We start from the raw sequence: 22,998 nt of genomic DNA on the forward strand, positions 1-22,998 counted from the left end.
GTGCATGTCGTCCTGTTTACTCATTAAACCATAAATCATGACATCTTATTTCACAGATCATTCACTTGATTATTATTGATCAACATCTGTTTCGACTAGCTTTAATCACAAATTAAGTACTTTGATTATTGAAAAGCGTTCTTCTTCTCCTTCTGGCTCTTCTCCTGGAATGTAAACAGTCTGAGGAACACCCGACCTTGGCGTTTTCTACACGGGTGTAACTGTGTACAGGGGCAGCTGTGTGGAGCTGAAAATAATAAACTTCCTAACGTTACACCTTCTAGTTTTAATTTGTTTTACAGATTATTGTTACACGTGATTTTATGCTCTTTTAAACATTTATAAATGTGCTGCTTCTTTGTTTTTTACATAGCCAGCCAGAATAGAGCTCACAGCCGCAGTGTGTCTTGTGACACAGGGACCATGACGGAAATTCATCTTCCAGAAAGTCCCAGAGCAGCGGCCACACCCCTGAAAAGACCAAGGTGTGAGGTGTCTGCTGTTGATTCCAGCTTCCACCTCAGTGACAGTGCAAGCTCAGTGAACTGTTCAAGGTAAAAAAAAAATTAAAACATTTCAGAATTTTTAAGATATTAACAATTAAATAAGTATGTGATTACATCATGACATCATGAAGGAGGCTACTGATTCTGGCCCTGTGACACTTGGTGGTGACGTGTGAGCTGATTCACCTGGTAAATAAATTTTACATTAAATATTTTGTTTTTGCTATCAAAAGTAAATTAACTAATAACCTGCATTATTGCAGGACACTCAGCAAAATATGGACTCTACAACATGAGACAGGCACACGTTAATACTTTATATGAGCACATAAGGTGAGCAACACCACATATTATTATTGTTATTACTGTACACTGTCCTGGATTTGTTTTCTTTCTGCATTTCATCATTAGCCTGGCTGATCACCTGATAACTCCTGTCATCTGGTTGTGACAGCATGAGGATGTCCTCACACACCTGTAACCTATCAGCTCATCTGGCAGAATAGAAAGAGAAGAGACAACACCACATCTCCTGTTCCTGGAAAGCCTTCAGCCATCCTTCGATGACTGAGAACCTCCATCAGCTCTGTCTCCTGTCTGCCTACAATTATTATAATAAATATTGTGTTTGACAAGTTTTTTGTGCTGCCAAATATCTCATTTAGATTCCAGTTTTGATATTTTAATGGATATTTATAAATTACATTGATTATCACATTTTTGTTGCATGTTTAACTAGCTCTATTGTGATGAATTAAACTAGCACCTCACTGTTAAAAGCAGTGTTGCCAACTGTTTTTGACTGAAAGTAGCTGAAGTTCCCCCCAAAAGTCACTAGATGTCGCCAGATGACGTCACGTGCTTATTTACATATTGATGACGTCATCACGCCACATTAGCGTTCGTTTTCCCTATGGCATCTAATATATATATATATATATATATATATATATATATATATATATATATATATATATATATATATATATAATAGGACTAAAAGGGAGGAAAATAAATACTATGTTATATGTTAAAGTTATTAATTAGTATGATTAAAATGGCCCAAATTGCTTTGATATGTACAATAAATTCCAAAACTACCAATAAAGTGGCATTAAAACAGATATGGTGTGGTGATCCAAACAGTTCTGTTGTAGGATATAACTCAGACCTCCTGCTCTCCTCATTCTCACAGACATTTTCCTAAAAAGCTGTTTTTTTACACCTCATAGTTTCTCAACTTCTCTGTTGTGTATTCTCTCCATCGTGATAATAACGACGCTCCGAGCAAAAGGGAGCGGGTGTCTCATAGTATAACCATCCCTGTGTCTCTGAAGGAAATTCAGATGAGCCACAGAGCTGCGTGTGTAAACGGAACGGTAGTTGAAACTCCCGATGACTGTATTTGCCAAATGCAGGAAAAACCAAAGTGTCTGACGGCTGCAGAACCAGAGATGGCAGGTTGACGCCATCTCTAGTAGAAGCGTGAGCCTGCAGCAATATGAAAGCAGCAGACGTAAATCGGCGGTCTCCAGCTCTGCAGCTTCAGCGAATCAGACCGGCCGAAAACGGTTTATGATTGGTCAGTCCTCGTGCACATGCGCAGATTATCGTTCTCTTTCCTTACTCCCGGAAGAACGGTTCAGAGTGCAAACGGTTTCTTTGTTGCTAATCTGTAGGGAATATCTACATGAAAGTTCTACAGAAAGTAGCAACGGGTCCTGAGAAATGTCGCTAAGTTTGTCGCTAGGCGCTTTTTGGAAAAAAAAGTCGTTGAGGGGGGTCAAAAAGTCGTTAGGAACAGTGACAAAGTCGCTGAGTTGGCAACACTGGTTAAAAGCTCGTTTTAATTTCAAGCATGTTTAAGTATTTATGGACATGAACAAAAACAGGAAATATATAAATTGAGATTTATTTAATTAATATAACAAATAAGGGGGAAAGAGTCATTGAAAGGCACATTCTTCTGGAAGCTCCTGATCCTGACGACACCAGCCCAGCTGCAGACACCAGAGGACCTAGAACCAAGAGAGCAGCTGTTATCAGTAAATAAATAAATCAGGGCAGTTTTAGTGAGCTGAACACATTACAGAATACGTTTCTCATGGGGTATTTTCATAACTTTCTATGCAGCAGATTGTAACTTGAGCCCAGAGCTCCTGGAGACCTGCTATCCAGCACGTTTCAGTGGTTTTCCTGCTTTAACGGGTTAGATTGGCTGTTAAGCAGCTCAGCTATTTGTTGCTGATTAAGACCAGGTGTGTTGAAGCAGATAAACCTCTAAAACATGCCGAATACTAGCTTTTTAGGGCCATGGAGCCAAACCCTGCAGCTAATCCAATGCTATGGCTAACGGCTACTTACAATTCAGAGCTGGTTCTGTTGGGTCGGTTCCGGTAGTTTCAGGCAACTCACAAGCTCAAAACAATAAGGCTCAGGTCCGCTTGTCTCCTCCAAATAGACTTGGTCCGATTCTTCTCGAGTGTCTGGGTAAGGAGGGGGAGAAACTTCCTCCACTTCTAATAACTGCTCAGAGTGAAGGGAGCTAGCATCGTCTAGTTAGCCATCATCTTCGTCACTGCCGCGGCTCCGCCCTCTCGGTCCTCCAGGCAATGCCTACTAATGTTGCATTTTTTAAAATTGATACGTGGGTGGAGAAGGACTCCGAGGCACACTTGACCTGTTCTTTAAAGTCATCCATCTTAACTGCTTGCCTCAGACTTTCTGCCTCTCTGTCTTGTTTGCTCCGGTGAGAAGCCCCCCAAAACCACACCCTCTTCACGTGGTCACACACGCACACAAGTTCGATGTGTGTGTATGTGTGTGCGTGTTCGTGTGGTTTTTCTGCAGTGTCTGATTACGAACACATTTGACTATTGCGGAATTTTATTTTGAAATGCTTTATTTTGTTAACTTTACCGGCCTGCCTCTTATGTCTAGGTTTGACTTCCTGCCAGAATTGACGCAATTCACCCGCGGCTCGCGAAAAAAATAGAGCCGACACCAAAATGATCGCTGCACGGTGCGGGCTGGAGCGCCGGCGAGAGGCGATTCGCGGCACTTCGGCGGCCCATGTGGTCTATAGAATAGCTTAACAAGGGCGCCGAATGAAGGCGGTCCCATTTTTGCGGCGCTTCCGCGGCCTGTGTGTCCCCGGCATACTTGGCTCATCTGGACTCAGCCAAATATAATTTTTACTTGTGTGTATGTGTGTGTGTGTGTGTGTGTGTGCGCGCATGCCTGTGTGTGTTTGCATATGTCTGTTAATGTTTTTAACCTGTTATGGGAATTTGGAGTCATTCTGTAAAGCATTTTGAGTAGCACTTTATTTGAAAAGCACTTTATAAATAAAATCTGATTGATTGATTGATTGATATTTTAAAAGATTTACAAGGATTTAACAACTGGAATAAATTTGACCATACAAAAATTGTCAATAGCCCAATTTGTCCATAAAACTGCATAAATAAATAAATTGTCCATAGAGCAGCATGTCTTACAGGGGCAGTGAAAGTGCAAAGAGATGATTAACAGTTTACATGGGAGTGTGTGGTGGAAGAGACTGTTAGTGAATTCAAGAGTCTGATGACTTGTGAAAAAAAGCTCTTCCGGAATCTGGAGGATCGGGCCCCGATACTGCGGTAGCGTCTGCTGGATGGAAGGAGAGAAGAGAGTCCATGTGAGGGATGTGAGGGGTCATGCACGATGCCAGAGGCCTTACTGATGCAACGGTTGTGGAAGATGTCTTGTAACATAGGGAGAGGCGTTCCAATGATCTTGGCAGCTTTTTAACAATCCGTTGTAGATTGCTGAGATCACCAAAGTGGCAGTTGCTGAACCACACGAGATTACCGCTAGTCTCTCTATGGTGCCCCTGTAGAACGTAGTGATGGGAGGAGGGAGATTGGCCCTCTTCAGGCGTCTCAACAGGTGGAGGCGCTGCTGGGCTTTTTTGGTGATGGAGATGGACCAGGTGAGGTCGTCTGAGATGTGAACTCCCAGGAACTTGATGCGGTTTACAGTCTCTACCATGGAACCACAGATGGCATGGTGGAATGTGCGTGGAGCGGATCTTCCTGAAATCGATGATCATCTCCATGGTTTGTCCACCTTAAGCAACAGTCACCAGCTCTCCTTAGTACACCTTTTACTTTTGAGTTTTATTAGTTATCTCTGGAGCTGAGCCACAGTGATCTTTGGGTTCTTTTATACCTCTCTCACCAAAGCTCTTCTCCCCCGGTAGCTCGGTTTGGCTGGATGACCTGCTCTAGGAAGCGTTCTGGTCATCCTAAACATCATCCATTTAAAGGTTATGGAGGCCACTGTGCTCTTAGGAACCCTAAGTGCAGCAGATATGTTTTTGTAACCTTGGCCAGATCTGTGCCTCGCCGCAATTCTGTCTCTGAACTCTTCAGGCAGTTCCTTTGACCTCATGGTTCTCATTTGCTCATGCATTGTGAGCTCTAAGGTCTTATATAGACAGGCGTGTGGCTTTCCAATCAAGTCCAGTCAGTATAATCTAACACAGCTTGACTTCAGTTAAGGTGTAGGACCATCCCAAGTATGATCAGAAGAAATGCAAAGCACCTGAGTTCAATATTTGAGTGTCACAGCAAAGGGTCTGAATACTTAAGTTCAGTTCTGTTTATTTTTATTTCAAACATCTACATTCACAGTCCTTACAACTTGTCCTCACAATCATTTGTTTGAAAAGGAGTCGACAGAAGTAAACGCTTATTTAGCCTTACCCCCTCAGTTTTAACTCTAATTTATGCACTTTCTTTTTGTCCTGACTCACTCGGACAAAATACAAAACTACATCAAACAACAAACCAAACAAACCAACACATGAAATAAACCATAAACAAACCCTACCACGTTATGTTTACTTTCACATCTTACATGTGTAAATTTCAAATTGACAAATTAAGTAGCAAACAAACTAAACCCTATTATATAGTTTGTAAAAACGGATTCATTTATTTTTCTAAACTAATGATTCTACATGACAAGGTGTGAATGATGATATGGCATGTAATGGATATGAGGTGGTTTAATGTGGTGTGGAATGCTGGAACGGAGCTAGATGTTTTTGCAAACATCTGAGAGAATTTGTGACGTCTGGGTTGTAACATAAATTTGGCTGTTTGTTTGTTTAACTACAGATTTGTTTACAAAAACCATCCAACACAATCTGTTGGATCTACACACCCTTATGTGAAGATCCCCATTCAGATCCAGGGGGTCACACGGTCAGGATGGACATGGACCTCGAGGTACCAGGAACCCGTAGATTAGCTCCGATACGACCCATCTAGTTTTGAGATATTTCCAGACCACAACAGGAAGCTGGAATGCTTGTTTGCATCTAAGGCTGTTGTTGTTGGCTCTTAGAAGAGCTGTTTGGTGTCTGCATCAGTCGCAACGTTGCAGAGAGGCTTTTGACTGGTTGTCAAAAGAGACGGGTTTAAAATTGCTTCTTCCCTGATTTGGCCGAATCGGGAGTCAGCTGGAAACTGAATTAATTGGGAAGTCATTCTTTTTATATTAAACCCATCACTTTATAAATTTTGGCAAATCAGAATTTGACACATTTGAGGGCTTTATCAACACATTACTCAGACGTCACGCCTCCACTCAGATCCTCCGAGAGGTTAACTGTTTGTGGGAAGGAGAATGTTTTAAAAACACTTATGTGAAGTGAATGTTAACATTAATAAGTATCTTATTATTATATGTAAGAGTGGAGATATTGATTAACTTGTTAAATCAAACACATACTGATCTGGTGTAGATAAGATCTGAAATGGATCGTTGCGGGAACAATATTCATTTTAAAGCCATTGTTGATTTAGGCGCAGATTATTCAAACATTTGATTTGAACATCCTGTTCATTCAACACTGCGTACTCAGGTGCTCGTGTCCGTTCGCAGTGTTGAGGGTCTGACCTCATGAGGAAATTACTATGCAGTGATTTTCTCCAAAATGACTGTGCTTAAATTGCTCTGAAAAGCAAATAATCACATCAGCGCCAAGAAACTTCATTTCCCATGATGCTTTGCACACGGAAGCATTGGGATGATGTCACCGCCTAATACCAGAAACACGTTCTGCGGGAGGCGGGAGCTTGGACAGCTTTCCCGCGACTTCAAAGACTATAAATCATGAACGGAACAAAGAAAACTCCGTTCTTTTGCCCAGGATACCTGGCGGTAAGGACACGCTTGTCGAACGCTCCGACTCCCTTGAGCACGCGGAAGCTCTAAGTGCCCAAGTTGAGCCACGCAACCGCTGGAAAACTAAACTACAAGCCATCAGGTCTGTTCAACCGCTCGCTGCTCTAGCTGCTGAAGGGAAGAACACAGAACCGGGCTGGAAAAATCAGCAACTCCGTCAAACTCACGGAGAACGCGAAAACAGCGGAGAGAGCCATCAAGCCGACGGACGACGCCGAGAACTGTGGAGAAACACGGAGAACCGTCAACTCAAAGAGTGAGGGACGCCTCGCTCTTCTGGTGATCAGAAACTCATCTCTTTCTCTCTCTCCTTCTTCTCCCGTTTCCTCTATAGTCCAGAATAAGCAATAAAATCGCGCTATTGCTTCAAATTACCAGACGTGTTTTCCTCTTTCGTCCCAAACACGTCCGTCGGGTCATTTTGAAAGAATAAACTGCTTATTTATCATTGTTTGAATATCTTTAAATGTTTCCTACTATGGCCAAGTGGTGAAACTAAAAGATATTAACTTGTGATTAATCTTTTGTGTTGTTTCATGATCCTTTGAAATGTTTTGAGTGATTTAAGGTTAAGTTACTACTGATTCTAAGTGCTTTGGAAGTTAAAGTGCAAGTTGCCACCCACACTTTAGCCAGACAAAGGGGTCAGCCATCTTGTATTCAAGACTCCATTTTGAATCCATACACACGCACATACACACACACACACTACTCCTTTGTGAGAACAAAGGACCCCATTCATACATCCTCCATCACACGCAAACACATCCATCTTCAATCATATCACACGGTTATTATTCATTTATTTCATTGTTTATTCATTTGACAAATTGTTTAATTAAATGTTATAAAATTCAGATTTTTGTGTCCAGTAGCTTTGTTGTGTCGAAGAGAAGTCTCTGCTCCAAGGATTATACGAACTTCAAGAAAGACTGATAAGGTTTTGGATTCATTTCCCTTTCTAATTAAAGGGTGGTGCCCCGGAGATATCTAAGAATATCTTAATTAATTAATAAATCAGTAAATATTCCCATATTTACAGAATTTATTGAAGAATCCAAAAGTAAGTTAACGCTTACTAATTGTTCACTACCGAATAACCCCAACAGCAGTCATTTACATACAGTAACGCCCTCAATTAACCGTATTTGGCCACGCTACGTCCTCTGCATGTGAGGGAATTCCCTGTGTTTTTTCCTGGAAAAATAAAAAAACTTTATTGACAGTGAGATCCAGACACTGGCTGTGGTATCGCCAGTTGCAGAGGTTATAAACGCGGTCGGGATAAGGGAGAGGTTGCTGTCAGAAATAAATGAAATAATGAATAAATTGTGGAGTAATGGGTGGTTAAGGAGTCGTTCTGTTTGGAGTTACTTTTATTTGGAAATGTCTGAGAATGCAGCCTCTTCTGAGCTGTCATTCAGTCTGGTTACCTGGGCAACACGGCGTGTATGATCAGGGAGCAGAGGAGGTTGTGGTGGGTTCTCGTAGTTGTAAAATAAAATATGAAATGGAACCGGATTTGTGAGCTTTGTCTGCCGCTCCACAGTGGGTCCCAAATCACAGCATAGCAGAAGGATCTCCTTTGAGATCAGTGCGCTCATGGAGAATGTGTTGCCTCTAGAGAGCACGCTCTTAAATCCTCCAATAACACAGCATAGCCATCACGTGTGTCTATTATTGGTTTTAGCACCAATTATGCAAAAAAGCCGTTTTTCCACCGACATAATTATTGGGTGAAGTAATTTGAGGATGAGGAACATGTGTGGACGACTGAGACCTTCACTTCTGCGGTTTTCCCCTTTCTACCACTAGGTGCTGTTCGTACGCATGGTCAGAGCTGTTCTATTTAGGAACATTTTCATGCACAAGTAAACATTGGTAAATACCACACAATGCGTGAAATCGGTCCTACGCAGGAAATACGCACAGATCTGTTGGTACCAATGTTAGATGAACGAGGGCCCTGGTGTGCTGGAGCAGGTAAACAACCTGCTGCTGGACAGTGGCCCTGGAGGACCAGGATTGCTCACCCCAGGTTTACACATTTACCGTTTCTTAATACACTACAGCAAACATTTATTTATCAGTTTTTTGAGACATTTTTGCAAACAATCAGAAAAGAATGAAATCCAAACCTAGTACGTTAAAGTTGTGTGTTTTTTTATTTTGACTTCATGCCCTAAGTGCTCTGTGGTGTTGCCAGCATCCACCCAGGTTTGCTAAATCCCACATGACAAACTGGATTTTCTGGCTGTCCCTAGCTCAGGGCGTGTACCACCGGCAATGTAGACCTACTGGTGTTTATTGCTTTGCTGTCAGCCGCTGAGTTGATCTCATCATTGTATTTTTCTCACAGATGCTCAGTCCCTCTCTCGCTCTTGACTCAGGATGTTTGTTTAAACGTTACCTGTCTGTTAAACTGCCACCAACAAGGGACGCCAACACAGCCCTCAGGTAGTGCACTTTATTTTACTTTTCTGGCTTTAAAGAAAAGAAAAGCACGATTGGTTTTATTGTTGTTATTGTTATTATTGGTTAAAGGTGTTGAGTCCTAACATGGTGCTGTGACATTAGCGTCTTCTCTGTTCCTACAGGACCAACTGCCTAACTCAGCAGTCAGCCGTTGAAGATCAACTATCAAATTTGAGGTGTTAAATTTTCTGGTCACTGCCCGGATCTAGTTTTCTCCCTAATCTTTCAGGAATAAGTCGACAGCACCATGTCTTCCCAGCCCAGCCTGAACTCCCACGAGGGTGACTACATGTGTATCATGCGAGGCCTGAGAGAGCTGAACCTCAGTGGTCCTTGTATTCCCAGTGATCTGGTTCTGATCGGGGACCATGCCTTTCCCTTAGCGATGAACAGCCAAGGCCAGGTCCTGATGGCTGCTTCTCTGTATGGCTCGGGGAGGATTGTCGTGTTGGGTCATGAGGACTACCTGACCGCTTTCCCTGTGCTGGTGGAGAACGCCCTGGTCTGGCTGAGGGGTGAAGGATCAGACAACCCTTCTGTAGCTGTGCACCATAATGTCCAGGCAGTTCCCAGAAACCTCAACAGCTCCAGGTTCCAAGCAGAGGTAGTAGGGGCCTTCAGTAGTGACCTTAAAGCTGGTGTGTATGTGACAGATGCATACAGCGTGGACGCGGACCCAAAAGACCTGGTGGAGTTCATGAAAGCCGGCGGAGGGGTGCTGATTGCAGGGCAGGCATGGGACTGGGCAGCACAACACCCCAAAGAGAACACCTTGCTCAATTTTCCCGGGAACAGAGTGTCTGGTGTTGCTGGGGTTTACTTCTCTGATCGTCGTGGTGCGGTGGAAAACCTTCCTGTCTACCCACAGATCCCGTCCTCCTGGATGGCGATGGTGTAAGTATACGCTTTAGTTACCCTTTAGTACACATTTAGAGTGGTTCTACGTTTAATTTATTAGCCTTATCTTGTTTTTTTCATTTATAATTTATAAGGTGACATTAATTATGAGAAGATACAGACTGACGTATAACACTGGAGGTTGCTGACACGAGTCAGTGACTCGATGCAATCTGCTGGTTTTCTTACATAGGTAACTTTACCTTACCTAAGCACACTGATACTGTAATGTTTACTCTGTGAAGCACCTTGACACGACTCTTGTCTTGTCATCGTACCATATAAATAAACAATGCTGAAATAGAATTAACATCAATTTTACTTTGTGTTCTGAAAATAATCATTAAAGGTTGAATATGGAACAAAAGCTACATTTAAAATAAAATACCTCTACGGGGCATTTAGAGGTGTGCAGAACAAAGAGACGGTATTTCCTTTAACAGCTATATTTTAATGAAAATATAATCAAATATTTATGACACTGGGTTTATGTTTATCTACAAACCAATTGAGGGCACCATTGAGGGTTGCCAAACAGTCCGCTCAGCACAGCGAGGTTGTGGAAAATGGCGAACTCAACAAGTCGAGGAGCTGCTTTTGGGCCCAGAATGTGTCCTAACGTTAAATACTGTTTTAAAATAAACACATTAGTAGAAAATGTATGGTGTGGTGTGGTTCAGTGTGGTTTACCTATACATAGTTAAATAAAAAATATAAACTTAAAAGAATAATTTCTACTCTCAATACCACTCCTTCCCCCTTCCCAGAGTCGGAAAGGACTTTGAGGATGACTTGGAGTTCTTACTTCAGGGGATTCCAGAGTTTAACCTCCCACCAGGTCTACTAGCTTCTGAGGTTCTGGTCCATGGCCCGCTTGCCTTCCCGATCTTCACCACAGATGATGGACGGGCGTTCCTGGCAGGAGCTTACTATGGTCAGGGCCGAGTCATCGTGGTTACACATGAAGGAGTTCTGAGCAATGAGGTGGAGTCTATGTAAACACATGAGATTTGCTCTACATCAAACTAAACACACTGGAATTGCCTGTCTATTGGAGATAAAGCTGTCTGTGAAATGCAGCCTTTAAAGTGGACATATTATACTAATATGACTTTTTACATCCTTTGTGCTGCCATGTGGGTCTCTACTGCCTCCACAAACACTGCAAATATGAATTAAAATGTCCACCCTTATTCTGTCTGTTTGGTTTGCGGGACTATGTTCCTAAAATAGCCGTTTCAGACAGTCTCTGATTGGGATCAGGGAAATCAGCGTAGAACCCCCCCCGGCCACTGACACTGGAGGAGCAGCAGTTGTACTCCATGTGAGATGGATTTAGTGCAAAGAACTTCATTCACATGCTTTGTATTGACTATAGAAGTATTAGAAGTATTATAACTAAATAACAGTCATAATATGTCTTCTTTAAAAGGCACGCTTGAAAACTCAGAATTTGATAAAGTATTTTTACTCTCTTACGTTGATTTATTTACATACCTTTATTTCTATGCAGGCAATGGCTCCATTTTGGACAAATGTACTTCACTGGTTGGATGAAGGTCGTAGAGGGGTCATTGGTGTGGAGCCAGACCATGCTTTCGACGTTCTTTCCAAGTCTGGTCTGCAATGTAAGAAGTCGGGCTTCAGGAAGGACCTGAGTGTATTTGTGCGCACAGTCTACAGTGATAGCCACGTGGAAGATATCCAGAACTTTGTAGCTGAGGGAGGAGGCCTTCTGATTGGTGGACATGCTTGGTACTGGGCACAGACAAACCCAAGTCAAAACCCATTAACTGGCTTCTCAGGTATGACAGCAACTTAATGCACCACACAACACCACACCTCACCGCGTCACACCACACCTCACCGCACCTCACCACACAACACCTCACCACATCAGACCACACCTCACCTCAACTCACCTCACCTAACCTCACCACACCTCATCTCACCTCACCACACCTCACTGCACCGCACCACACCTCACCTCACCTCACCGAACCACACCAAACCGCACCTCATCACAGCACACCGCACAACACCACACCTCACTTCACTGCACCTTACCACACCACACCACATCACACCACACCTCACTGCTTCTCACTGCACCACATCGCACCACGCCGCAACTCGCCACACCATACCACACCACACCTCACCTCACCTCACCTCACTGAACCACACCACACCTCACTGAACCACACCTGACCTCACCTGACCACACCTCACCGAACCACAGCTCACTGCACCTGACCTCACCACACCACACCTCACCTGACCTCACCTCACCACACCTCACTACACCACACTGCACCACACCGCACTGCACCTCACCACACCACACAGCATCCCACCTCACCACACTACACCTCACCTCACCACACCGCACCTAACTGCACCAAACCACCCCACACCCCACCACACCACCCCTCACTGCATCTCACCACACCACACTGCACCTAACTGCACCACACCACACCGCACCTCACCCCACCACACCACCCCTCACTGCACCACACCACACCCAACTTGCACCACACCAAACTGCACCTCACCACTCCACATCGCATCATACCGCAACTCACCACACCACAGCTCACTTCACCTCACCACACCACATCACACCACACCTCACTGCTTCTCACTGCACCACACCTCAACTCACCACAGCATACCATACCACACCACACCTTACCTAGCCATACCTCATCTCACCTCACTGAACCACACCACACCTCACTGAACCACACCTTCACCACACCACTCCACACCACACCTCACTGAAACACACCTCACCTCATCTCATCTCACCTCACCTGACCTCACCACACCTCACCGCACTGCACCGGACCGCTCCTCACCTCACCACACCTCACCGCACCTCACCTCACCACACCACAACACACCTCACCTCACCACACCTCACCACACTGCATCCCACCTCACCACACTACACCTCATCACACCGCACCTAACTGCACCACACCACACCTCGCCACCACCGCACCTAACTGCACCACACCACACCACACCTCACCACACCGCACCTCACCACACCTCACCTCACCTCACCTCACCACACCACACTGCATCCTACCTCACCACACCACACCTCACCACACCACACTGCACCACACCGCACCTCGCCACCACCGCACCTAACTGCACCACACCACACCTCACCTCACCACACCGCACCGCACCTCATCACACCTCACCTCACCTCACCACACCCAACTGCATCCCACCTCACCACACTGCACCTCACCACACCCTACCTAACTGCACCACACCTCACCACACCATACCACACCACACCACACCCCACCACACCTCACCACACCATACCACACCGCACCACACCTCACTGAACCACACCACTCCACACCACACCACACTGCACCACACCACACCACTCCTCACTGAACCACATCTTACCACACCACACCACAACCTCACTGCACTGCACCTCATCTCACCTGACTTCACCACATCACACCTCACCACACCTCACCTCACCACACCGCACCTAACTGCACCACACCTCACCACGCCGCACCTCACCACACCATACCCCACCACACCCCACCACACCTCACCACACCATACCACACCGCACAACACCTCACTGAACCACACCACTCCACACCACAACTCACTGAACCACACCTCACCACACCACACTGCACCACACCACACCACTCCTCACTGAACCACATCTTACCACACCTCACCACACCACACCTCACTGCACCGCACCTCACCTCACCTGACTTCACCACATCACACCTCACCACACCTCACCACACCACACCTAACTGCACCACACTGCACCGCACCTCACCACACCGCATCCCACCTCACCACACTACACCCCACCACACCACCCCTCACTGCACCTCACCACACACCATACCACACCTCACCTCACCACACCACACCCCACCACACCACCCCTCACTGCACCTCACCACACCGCACCTCACCCCACCACACCACCCCTCACTGCACCTCACCACACCACACTGCACCTAACTGCACCACACCACACCGCACCTCACCCCACCACACCACCATTCACTACACCACACCACACCGCACCTAACTGCACCACACCACACCTCACCACACCACACCGCACCTAACTGCACCACACCACACCCACCCCACCCCACCACACCTCATTGCACCTCACCACACCACACCGCACCTCACCACACCACACCTCACCACACCGCACCTCACCTCACTGCACCACACCTCACCACACCACACCTCACTGAACCACACCTCACTGAACTACACCTCACCTCAACAAGTTGGATAGTGCGCATGCGTCAAAGTAGGGCTGTAGCGAAGCCTCGATGACGTCGACGGCTCGATTCTAAAAATTTGTCGACGTCAGATCCGGTAGTCGACTCACCACGCCCCCTTGTTGCATCCCCAGGAGTTTGTAAATAGAGGAGGAATCTGCCTGTTTTTCCTCTAGTTCGTCCTCTTCTCCGCCTTCACTAACATCTCCGCCAAATACCGAAAACCCGGAACAAAGTCCGTCCGCTACTAGATTCCTTTCCTGTTTTGCCCGCCTTCGTCTCCCGGCAACGGACAACAACTTCCGGGGTCAGATGCGCTGCTCCATCTCTATCGCAGGTGTAGAAAATCACCGGGAGAGTTTCTCCCTTCATAAAGGAGCTTCTTTCAGACATTAGGAGAGCTGTTTTGGTGGTAGCAGTCTCTCCTCCGTGCTGGTCTGTTTGCTGCTGGGTATTTTTGGTTTATTTAAACTTGTTAACTTGAACTTAACGTTGGTAAAGCTACTGTTAGCATTTTCGCTAACAGCTTTTTGCGTTTGGATGAGCTTTTATGTTTTGGTTTAGAGTTCATCGTTTTTGTGGTGCGATCTCCCTTTTACTACATTTAGAGTGTTGTGGGTTTTCGGTTTAGTTTAAAATATGACCTTGAGTTTGTTTTAACCACCCAGTTTAGAGTTTGGACCTTTGGAGATGCTTATTTTGGTCCAGAACCCTGTAATCTTTGCCCAGTGGGACACCCCTAGTTATTTGTACTTTTCTTTTAATTTCCCACAGACAGAATTAGTTTTATTATTCCCAACCTGTGGATGGAAAGATTTATGTTTTTTTTTTGTAGTTGTAAATATATATTTATATATACAGGTGATCCCTCGTTTATCGCGGTAGATGCGTGCCAGACCTGGCCGCGATAGGTGAAAATCCACGAAGTAGGGACACCATATTTACAGTATTTATTTAACAGGTACGTATTCAGTATTCAGACTTTTAAAACCCTCCCTTTACATAGTACTGTATTTTTACTTGTTTTTTTATAGTTTTATTACAAAAAGTGCATTTTATGATGAAATTGATGAAAAAACAGGAATTTCTTGATATTTCGCATAGAAAAATACAGCGATTTGGTGAAAAATGCCGCAAATCGGCGAATTTCCCTTGAATAAGGCTCCAAAGAAAAAATCCGAAGTCGTGAATCCGCGATAAACGAACCGCGAAGTAGCGAGGGATCACTGTATATATATATGTATATATATATATATATATATATATATATATATATATATATATATATATATATATATGTATATATATATATGTATATATATATATATATATATATATATATATATATATATGTATATATATATATATATATATATATATATGTATATATATATATATGTATGTTTGAGTTGGTTTTATGTGTATTAATTTTGTTTGTGTTGTGTTTTTTCTTTAATCAGACAAGGGTATATTATATGTTTGATTGTGATGTGATTAATGGGGAAGAACAAAACATATTCAGATAAAGGACTAAATATAGGTCACTTGAATATTTGTAGTCTGAGAAATAAGATCCAAGAGGTTATAAGAATTATTGAGAGTTATAATTTACACAGTTTGGCTTTGAGACGCATTTGGACGCAAGTATTGATAACTCTATATTGTATATAAGTGGATATGTACTATATAGAAAGGATAGAAATATATATGGGGAGGGGTGGCGTTTCATGTTAAAGATCAAATACGTGTTAGAACTGGGTTTGATCTTGGCTGTATAGGGGTGGAAGCATTGTGGTTGGAGGTGCAGTTGCCACACATTAAATCAATGTTATGTGCTTTTTACAGGCCACTGAACACCCCAATAGTATGTCTAGAAAGGATCTGTAATATGTTGGATAAAGTATGTGACTCAAATAATGAGATTAATTTATTGGGTGACCTCAATGTTGATTGGAGTTTGAAGAATTGTTCTTTGAAAAATAAGTTATGTTCTATTACGGATTCATGCAACTTGACACAAGTGGTAACAAAACCAACAAGAATTGGTGTAGGAGCGGTGAAAACAGTTTCATGTATAGATTTACTTTTTACTAATACAAAATCACTGTGCTCTAAGGCGATGTCAGTAGGTGTCACACCCTGTCCTGTCTCCCCATTCCGTTCAGTCATGTGTCTCTGTTAATTGCTCCCACTTGCCTCTCGTTTTCCAATCACCCAAGCTCCCAGCCCTCAAGTATTTAAACCCCTTCAGTTCTGTGTCTCTTGTTGGCTCACTGTTTCCATGTCAGCGTGTTCCTTATTAAAGGATTTTACCCGTCCCGGTTTGTCTGCCTGCCTGATTCCTCCCCAGCGTGTGGATCCTCACCTCCGCTCCACTCACCAGCGCGCCTGACAGTAGGGGTGGGCTGTAGTGATCAGAATTTAATTATGATTTATAGAAGAACTAAAGTCCCTAAATCTGGACAGAAAATAATTATTAAACAGGTTTTTAGGGATTTTAATGAATGTAGCTTTTGTGCTGATGTCAGAAATGCTGATTGGGCACAGGTACTAGGGAGCAAAGATACGGATGAAGCATTAGAGTTTTACAAAATTGATAATGCCAGTCATAGATAAACATGCACCGTTAAGAAAAATGACAGTAAGGAATGTGGTATCACCGTGGTTAGATGGTGAATTAAAAGAATATATGAGGAAAAGGGATGTTATTAAGTCAGAAGCAATCACATCGGGGGATGATGTAGTATGGGAAAGGTACAAGAGGTTAAGGAATTATGTTACAAAACTGAATAGAATGAAAAAGAGGGTGTATTACAAGAACAAGTTTTGTGAATGTAAATGAAGATAGAAAGAAACAATGGAATACGTTAAATGAGGTTACGGGTAGGAAACCGAAGTTATTCCCGACATATTTGGAAATTGGCGATTCATTTTTGAGTAAACCTGTTGATATAGCAAATCATTTACAAGATTATTTTATTAATAAGGTGCGAAAATTACAAGATGATATGAAAGTAGGGTTAGGAGGGGATTTGACTGGAAAAATGATTAAAGATAAAATAATGGGTAGTAAATCATGTTCTTCTTCATTCAAATTAGTGACAGTTGATATGGTGAAGAAGTGTATACAGAAAATGAAGGTGACACCTACTGGTACTGATGAATTGAATGTGAAGTTATTGCAATTAGTGGTGGATGAGACTGTAATTCCGGCGTCTCACATTATTAATTTGAGTTTGGAAGAATGTAAATGTCCAGGGAAATGGAAAATGGCAAAAATTGTTCGTCTTCCAAAATATATTGAGCATTTTTCTGAGAAAAATAGTAGGCCGGTGAGTATTTTACCAATTTTAGGGAAAATAATTGAAAAACTGGTTTTTGATCAAATAACTTTATATTTCGAGGAAAATGAGTTGAATTCTAAATTTCAGCATGCATATAAAAAGGGGTACTCAACAACAACGGCACTAGCACAGATGACTAACAATTGGATGACTAATATGGATAATGGAAAACTAATTGGGATGGTATTATTGGATATGAGTGCGGCATTTGATCTAGTGGATCATAATCTCTTACTGATGAAATTAGGGTTATATGGTTTTCATGAATTGGCCATTAAATGGGTGGAAAGTTACTTAACTGGAAGGGGGTTTATGGTATTGTTTAATGGCAGTTATTCTCGAAGGAAGAATCTTTTATGTGGAGTTCCGCAAGGAAGTTGTCTTGGACCATTGTTATTTTCAATTTTTACTAATGACCTTCCATTTATGTTAGAATGTGCCACGATTGTATTATATGCAGATGATTTGACTTTATATGTAGCGAAAAGGAATGTGGAGGAATGAAATTCTATTTTGGAAAAGGAACTGAGGTTAGGAGAAGGGTGGATTAATGAAAATAAGTTAGCTATTAATGTGGAGAAGACTAAATGTATGGTGATGGGATCACCTCATTTGTTGAGAGAACCTTTATTAATTTTATGTTTTGCTGTCCAGTATGTGTGGAGTAATTTGCTTTGTATGTTATGGGAAATGTATGTTATTTTGGTGCTGTATTGGGTGGAATGTGGTGTGCTCTTATAGTGGAGATTTATATTGTATAGTGAAATGGATTGTTTGTTTGTGAGCCCAGTGTTGATGCATGAATAATGCTTTTTTTTTTTTTTGGATGATGTTATGACCCCAGGAAGAATAGCAACTGTTTTAACAGTGGCTAATGGGGATCTTAATAAACAAACAAACAAACCTCACCTCACCTCACCTCACCACATCTCACCTCACCTCACCACACCAAACTGCACCACAACTCACTTCACCACACCACAACATACCTCACTGCACCACACCAACGTGTTAATGTCTTCTGTTTGACCTCATCATTCTCACAATTTTGTGGAGGAATTTGTGTTCAAATTCCTTTAGTTCTTTCTAGTTTACAGACCTTAATTTTTGCACATTTCACCTAATCTGTTGCTTCATTTCCACCAGGGAACAAGATTCTGAACAAAATGGGTTTAAGCCTGTTGGGGGCGACCATTTCTGGAGGAATATACAAGGCCCCCATTCCCAGCCGGGCAATCCATGATTCATACCACTTCCGCCACCTTCTGCACCGCTTTGCTAGACATGTGACTGCGGGTGAAGAACTCAGCCAACATGAAGAGAAGCATCTCAAAAAGTTGGGCAATGACTGTGCCACCTACTTGAACATGGAGGCTCATGACTGCTGCTTCTACTCCCAGGTGCTGTCCACACTCACTGATATCTTGAAGAGGTCGGGCATGCCACAGGTGAGCAAACCTTAAAAATATTCCTCTCAAATAGCACAAATCTGGTCTGGTGATTGCTTTTACATGATCAAGAACACCACACACCACCTTTTGGGTACTACAACCTCTCATCTTGTTTGTACTGCCAAGGTGAGTGACGCCTGTCCTGTCAATACCCCCAAAGACCACCTGCTCCTCAGTGTGGGGGCAGAAGTGTACAAAGTTTGCCCCAATCCAGATGCCCTTCTGCCCCACCTCATCAAGGATAATCCACTGCTGCCAGTAGTTCACAACTACAGATTAGAGTTCGATGTTAACACAGGAGGTCAGATATGTTTAATGATCATAAATACCATGTGTGTCATTTACAAGCATAAGCCACACGTGTCTGTCTGTCTTTCTGTGTCGTTCTGGTTTTCTGTCTGTCTGTCTCAGGAGGCGAGGAGTGGCTCAGCACAGGTCTATATCTCTCTCCTGGAATGAAGACCTACATTGCCATACCAGCAGAGATAGTCAACATGGGATGGAAGGTACTTCACACAGAATCAATCATTGTTGCTTGTAATTTTAATAATTCTGCATCTCTTTGCAAAGCCCTACCCGGTGTTGGGAAAGTTAGTTTTAAAAACGAACTGGTTCAAATTCAGTTCATGCAATTTAAAACACCACACACCACCTTCATCATTTAACATTTCTGAACTAAGTTCACTGTTCCAAAAAACTTTTTTCATTAACATGAGGAGAAGCTGTTTGAATGGTTTTCATAAAAAAGGTGAATTATTAATCAACTAGAGGGAAGAACCAGGCTGAGATTGGAAGCAGGGATGTACCTCAAATTTAAATATTCAGAGTGCAAAACATTTAATTATGTTTAAATTGAGGAACTTCTCAAATTCAGTGAATTTTCTAACTTGTTTGCCCAAATAAAAGAATATAGAACTTGGGTCATAAAAAGCAACTATCAGCCCCAGATGCTTTAGTGAAAAACAAAGTAATTAAAAAATAAACAAATAGTTATATATTACCAGTGCAACTCTGTGACCAGTGTTGTTAGTTCTGGTTTTCCCCCGGCTCAATCCAGTTAATCCCATACTTGAAAATTTCATGTTCTGAGTAGAAATATTGAACTGGAACACCCTCCAAAGTCAGAAAATGTTTTTAATTCAACTTCGAGGTTGAATATGGCAGCTCCTTGTAATAACACTAGTAGCTGTGGCGGAAACAAGTTTTTTCACAAGATAAACTTGTAAGAGTGCATCTAAAATTGATGTTATATACAGTTATATATTTTCCGAGGTAAAAGGAGCGCACCATGATGTGCGATCTCCACACAGCATAGGCATAGAAGCATAGACGCCGCACTGCCTATGGTGGCCACATTTGCGGGTTCTACTTTTTTTCAACTTTAAGGTTAACAGGATGTTTTAACGTCAAGGCGCCTGGCCTTGCGAGACGATGTCTGGCGAGGCCAGGCGTCTTGCTTATGAGGACACTGTTCTTCCTTGGTCAAAGAAAACGGTTAAATGGAACAGACTAGCATCACGTGACCGTGGCTTCCTCGGTGGTCACGTAGCGTCCTGATACACGGGAGATAACGTTATATTTTATATGTATTAGTTTCAATATAAATATAAAACAAGCTTTTACCTTTTGAAATTGTGTATATATTTATTAAATTAAAAATATAAGTGAGTTACTACCCGCTAGCCACCGAAGCTGGAACTACTAAGCAACTAACCGACCATAGATAACGTCTTTAAACAAACATTTTAAATTAGTTGACTTACTTTTAAATTTGAAAATTGTCCCCGAAGTAGCTGCCGGCTTTTGATCCGACGTCCTTTTGAAAATACCGCAGTGTATTGTGGGTAATTTTTGACCAAGGCTAGGCTACAAGACACCTCCCATGTATCCTCGCTCAGCTAGCTAAACGGCTAACAAACGGAGAGGACACGCCTCGGTAGAACATGAACATTGGAACACGCCTTGGCGGCCCCCGATGACGTATCTCCTGGGCAACCGGGGCGGGGCCAAGACATCAAGGCGAGGTTCCTTGGCATTGAGAAACACCCCTAGTCTTTAGCTCCGTGGAGATTCGGACCTCGAATGTCAAAAGAACGTGTTTATATACCTGTTTGTACATTGATGAAAACATCTGGTTTTTCATCTAGGAGCAGGGATCGAATTATGGGAGAGCTGTTTATCCTACACATCCAGGGAAAGCCTGGAAAATATTTCCACTTATATTACATCATTTATGGACTCAGCGTACCGGGGGTTCTTTGAGCGGAGAGCATAGAGAGCAGCAGAGGGCTGATCTTGGTGCGCTCCAGGCGGCTGTGTTCCGCGCACGGTCCATTCTCAAAGTGGTGCAACCAAAAACTATAATTAACCCACGATCGTTCATGTCCTCTGGTATTCTGTCTTTTAATAGTGCCTGATGCACTCGCTCATCATGTGCTGCGGTGATTTCACCTCACTCACGCAGCATCGAAACGTGCGCTCTGCTTTGCGGTCAGGAGATCCCTTTGATCTGCTCAAAAGTAACTGATGAGGTGAAAAAGTAAGAATCCAGGCAGCAGTTTTTCTGGGGAGTTTAGAGGCGATGCAGGAAGATGAGAGACACAGGACGGGAAATTAGTTAAATAAAAACAAGAAAACAAAGTAAAATGTAGGTAGATTTATCTCCACTACATGTTTTTAAGTTACACACATGTAATATTTATACATCTGATACAATTCACATCTCCTTCAACACTCAGTCACACACCCAGGGCCGTTTCAAGGCATTTTGGGGACCAAGACCAAACAGAACACCCCCATCACTGGGCTTCCCCAGAAGCCTCTGTGTAATTCATACCCTGTCCAGGAGTGTTAGTTATACAGTGTTTGTTAAAACACCTCAGACATCACTGACATGTTCTAATGTTATCAGATGAAAAACAAAATTGTCGGACACGCCGTCTCATCTGCTTCTTTTCTAAACTCACAACAATAAGTCAGTAACAAAACCGACTGAAAGCCACTGTTTGTGGATTCTCTGAAAGTTTCCATGGAGTCCGTGACAAACGTTCTTTTTCATTCAATCAATCAATCAAATTTTATTTCTAAAGCGCTTTTCAAACAAAGTGTGATTCAAAGTGCTTTACAAAATGACCCCAGATTCCCATAACAGGTTAAAAACATTTACAAACATATGCAAGCACACACACACGCACACACAGACTCACACACACACACAAGTAAAAATTATATTAGGCTGAGTCCAGATGAGCCAAGTATGGTAAGGCAAGGAAACGCCATCAGAGGAGCCGTCTGCCCCGGCAGCATCAGGTCTTCCACACTAAGTCAGAGCGCTCAGTGGAGGGGGGGGCATAGACCCCCACCTATAGAGCGCCCAGGAAGCTACAGTCGACCACCGCTCCCGGGGCAGAGGGCCCCCACAGAGGAAACACTGGATTAAAATGAGTAAAAATGTAATAAAAGAGCTAATGTAAATGACAAAAATTAGAAAATAAGTAATAAATAAAATGATATAGACAGTAAAATAATAATTTAATAATAAAACTGTGCTAAAATATAATTATATAGAGCATGCAAAGCAAGTAATAAAATATAATCATGTAAAACGTGAAATAAAGCTGTAGTAAATATTTAGATAAAAGCTAACCTAATTAGACGGGTCTTGAGCCTGGACTTAAAAACATGAACGTTCTCTGCGGCCCTGAGGTCCTCTGGCAGCTCGTTCCAGAGGCGAGGGCCATAACACTGGAAGGACGCCTCGCCGTGAGTTTGT

At 43.0% G+C, this 22,998-nt stretch overlaps 1 protein-coding gene across 4 annotated transcripts in view; it reads left to right on the plus strand.

The window, feature by feature from the left end:
- Nucleotides 1-22,998, plus strand: part of zgc:162193 (TRPM8 channel-associated factor homolog) — a 61,577-nt gene that overhangs the window by 14,759 nt on the left and 23,820 nt on the right. For all 4 annotated transcript variants that reach the window (XR_011516119.1, XM_054735099.2, XM_070543796.1 and 1 more), the window contains 7 exons: nt 9,103-9,200; nt 9,341-10,112; nt 10,883-11,099; nt 11,629-11,920; nt 18,922-19,223; nt 19,353-19,527; nt 19,638-19,732. Coding sequence is in view for 3 of the 4 variants with exons in the window: in XM_054735099.2 (XP_054591074.1) it covers nt 9,466-10,112; nt 10,883-11,099; nt 11,629-11,920; nt 18,922-19,223; nt 19,353-19,527; nt 19,638-19,732 (1,728 nt within the window). In the remaining variant the exon portion in view is untranslated. The remainder of the gene's footprint in view (nt 1-9,102; nt 9,201-9,340; nt 10,113-10,882; nt 11,100-11,628; nt 11,921-18,921; nt 19,224-19,352; nt 19,528-19,637; nt 19,733-22,998) is intronic.

This window comes from Nothobranchius furzeri, chromosome 13, assembly GCF_043380555.1.
Source record: "Nothobranchius furzeri strain GRZ-AD chromosome 13, NfurGRZ-RIMD1, whole genome shotgun sequence".
NCBI classification, from domain to species: Eukaryota; Metazoa; Chordata; class Actinopteri; order Cyprinodontiformes; family Nothobranchiidae; genus Nothobranchius; species Nothobranchius furzeri.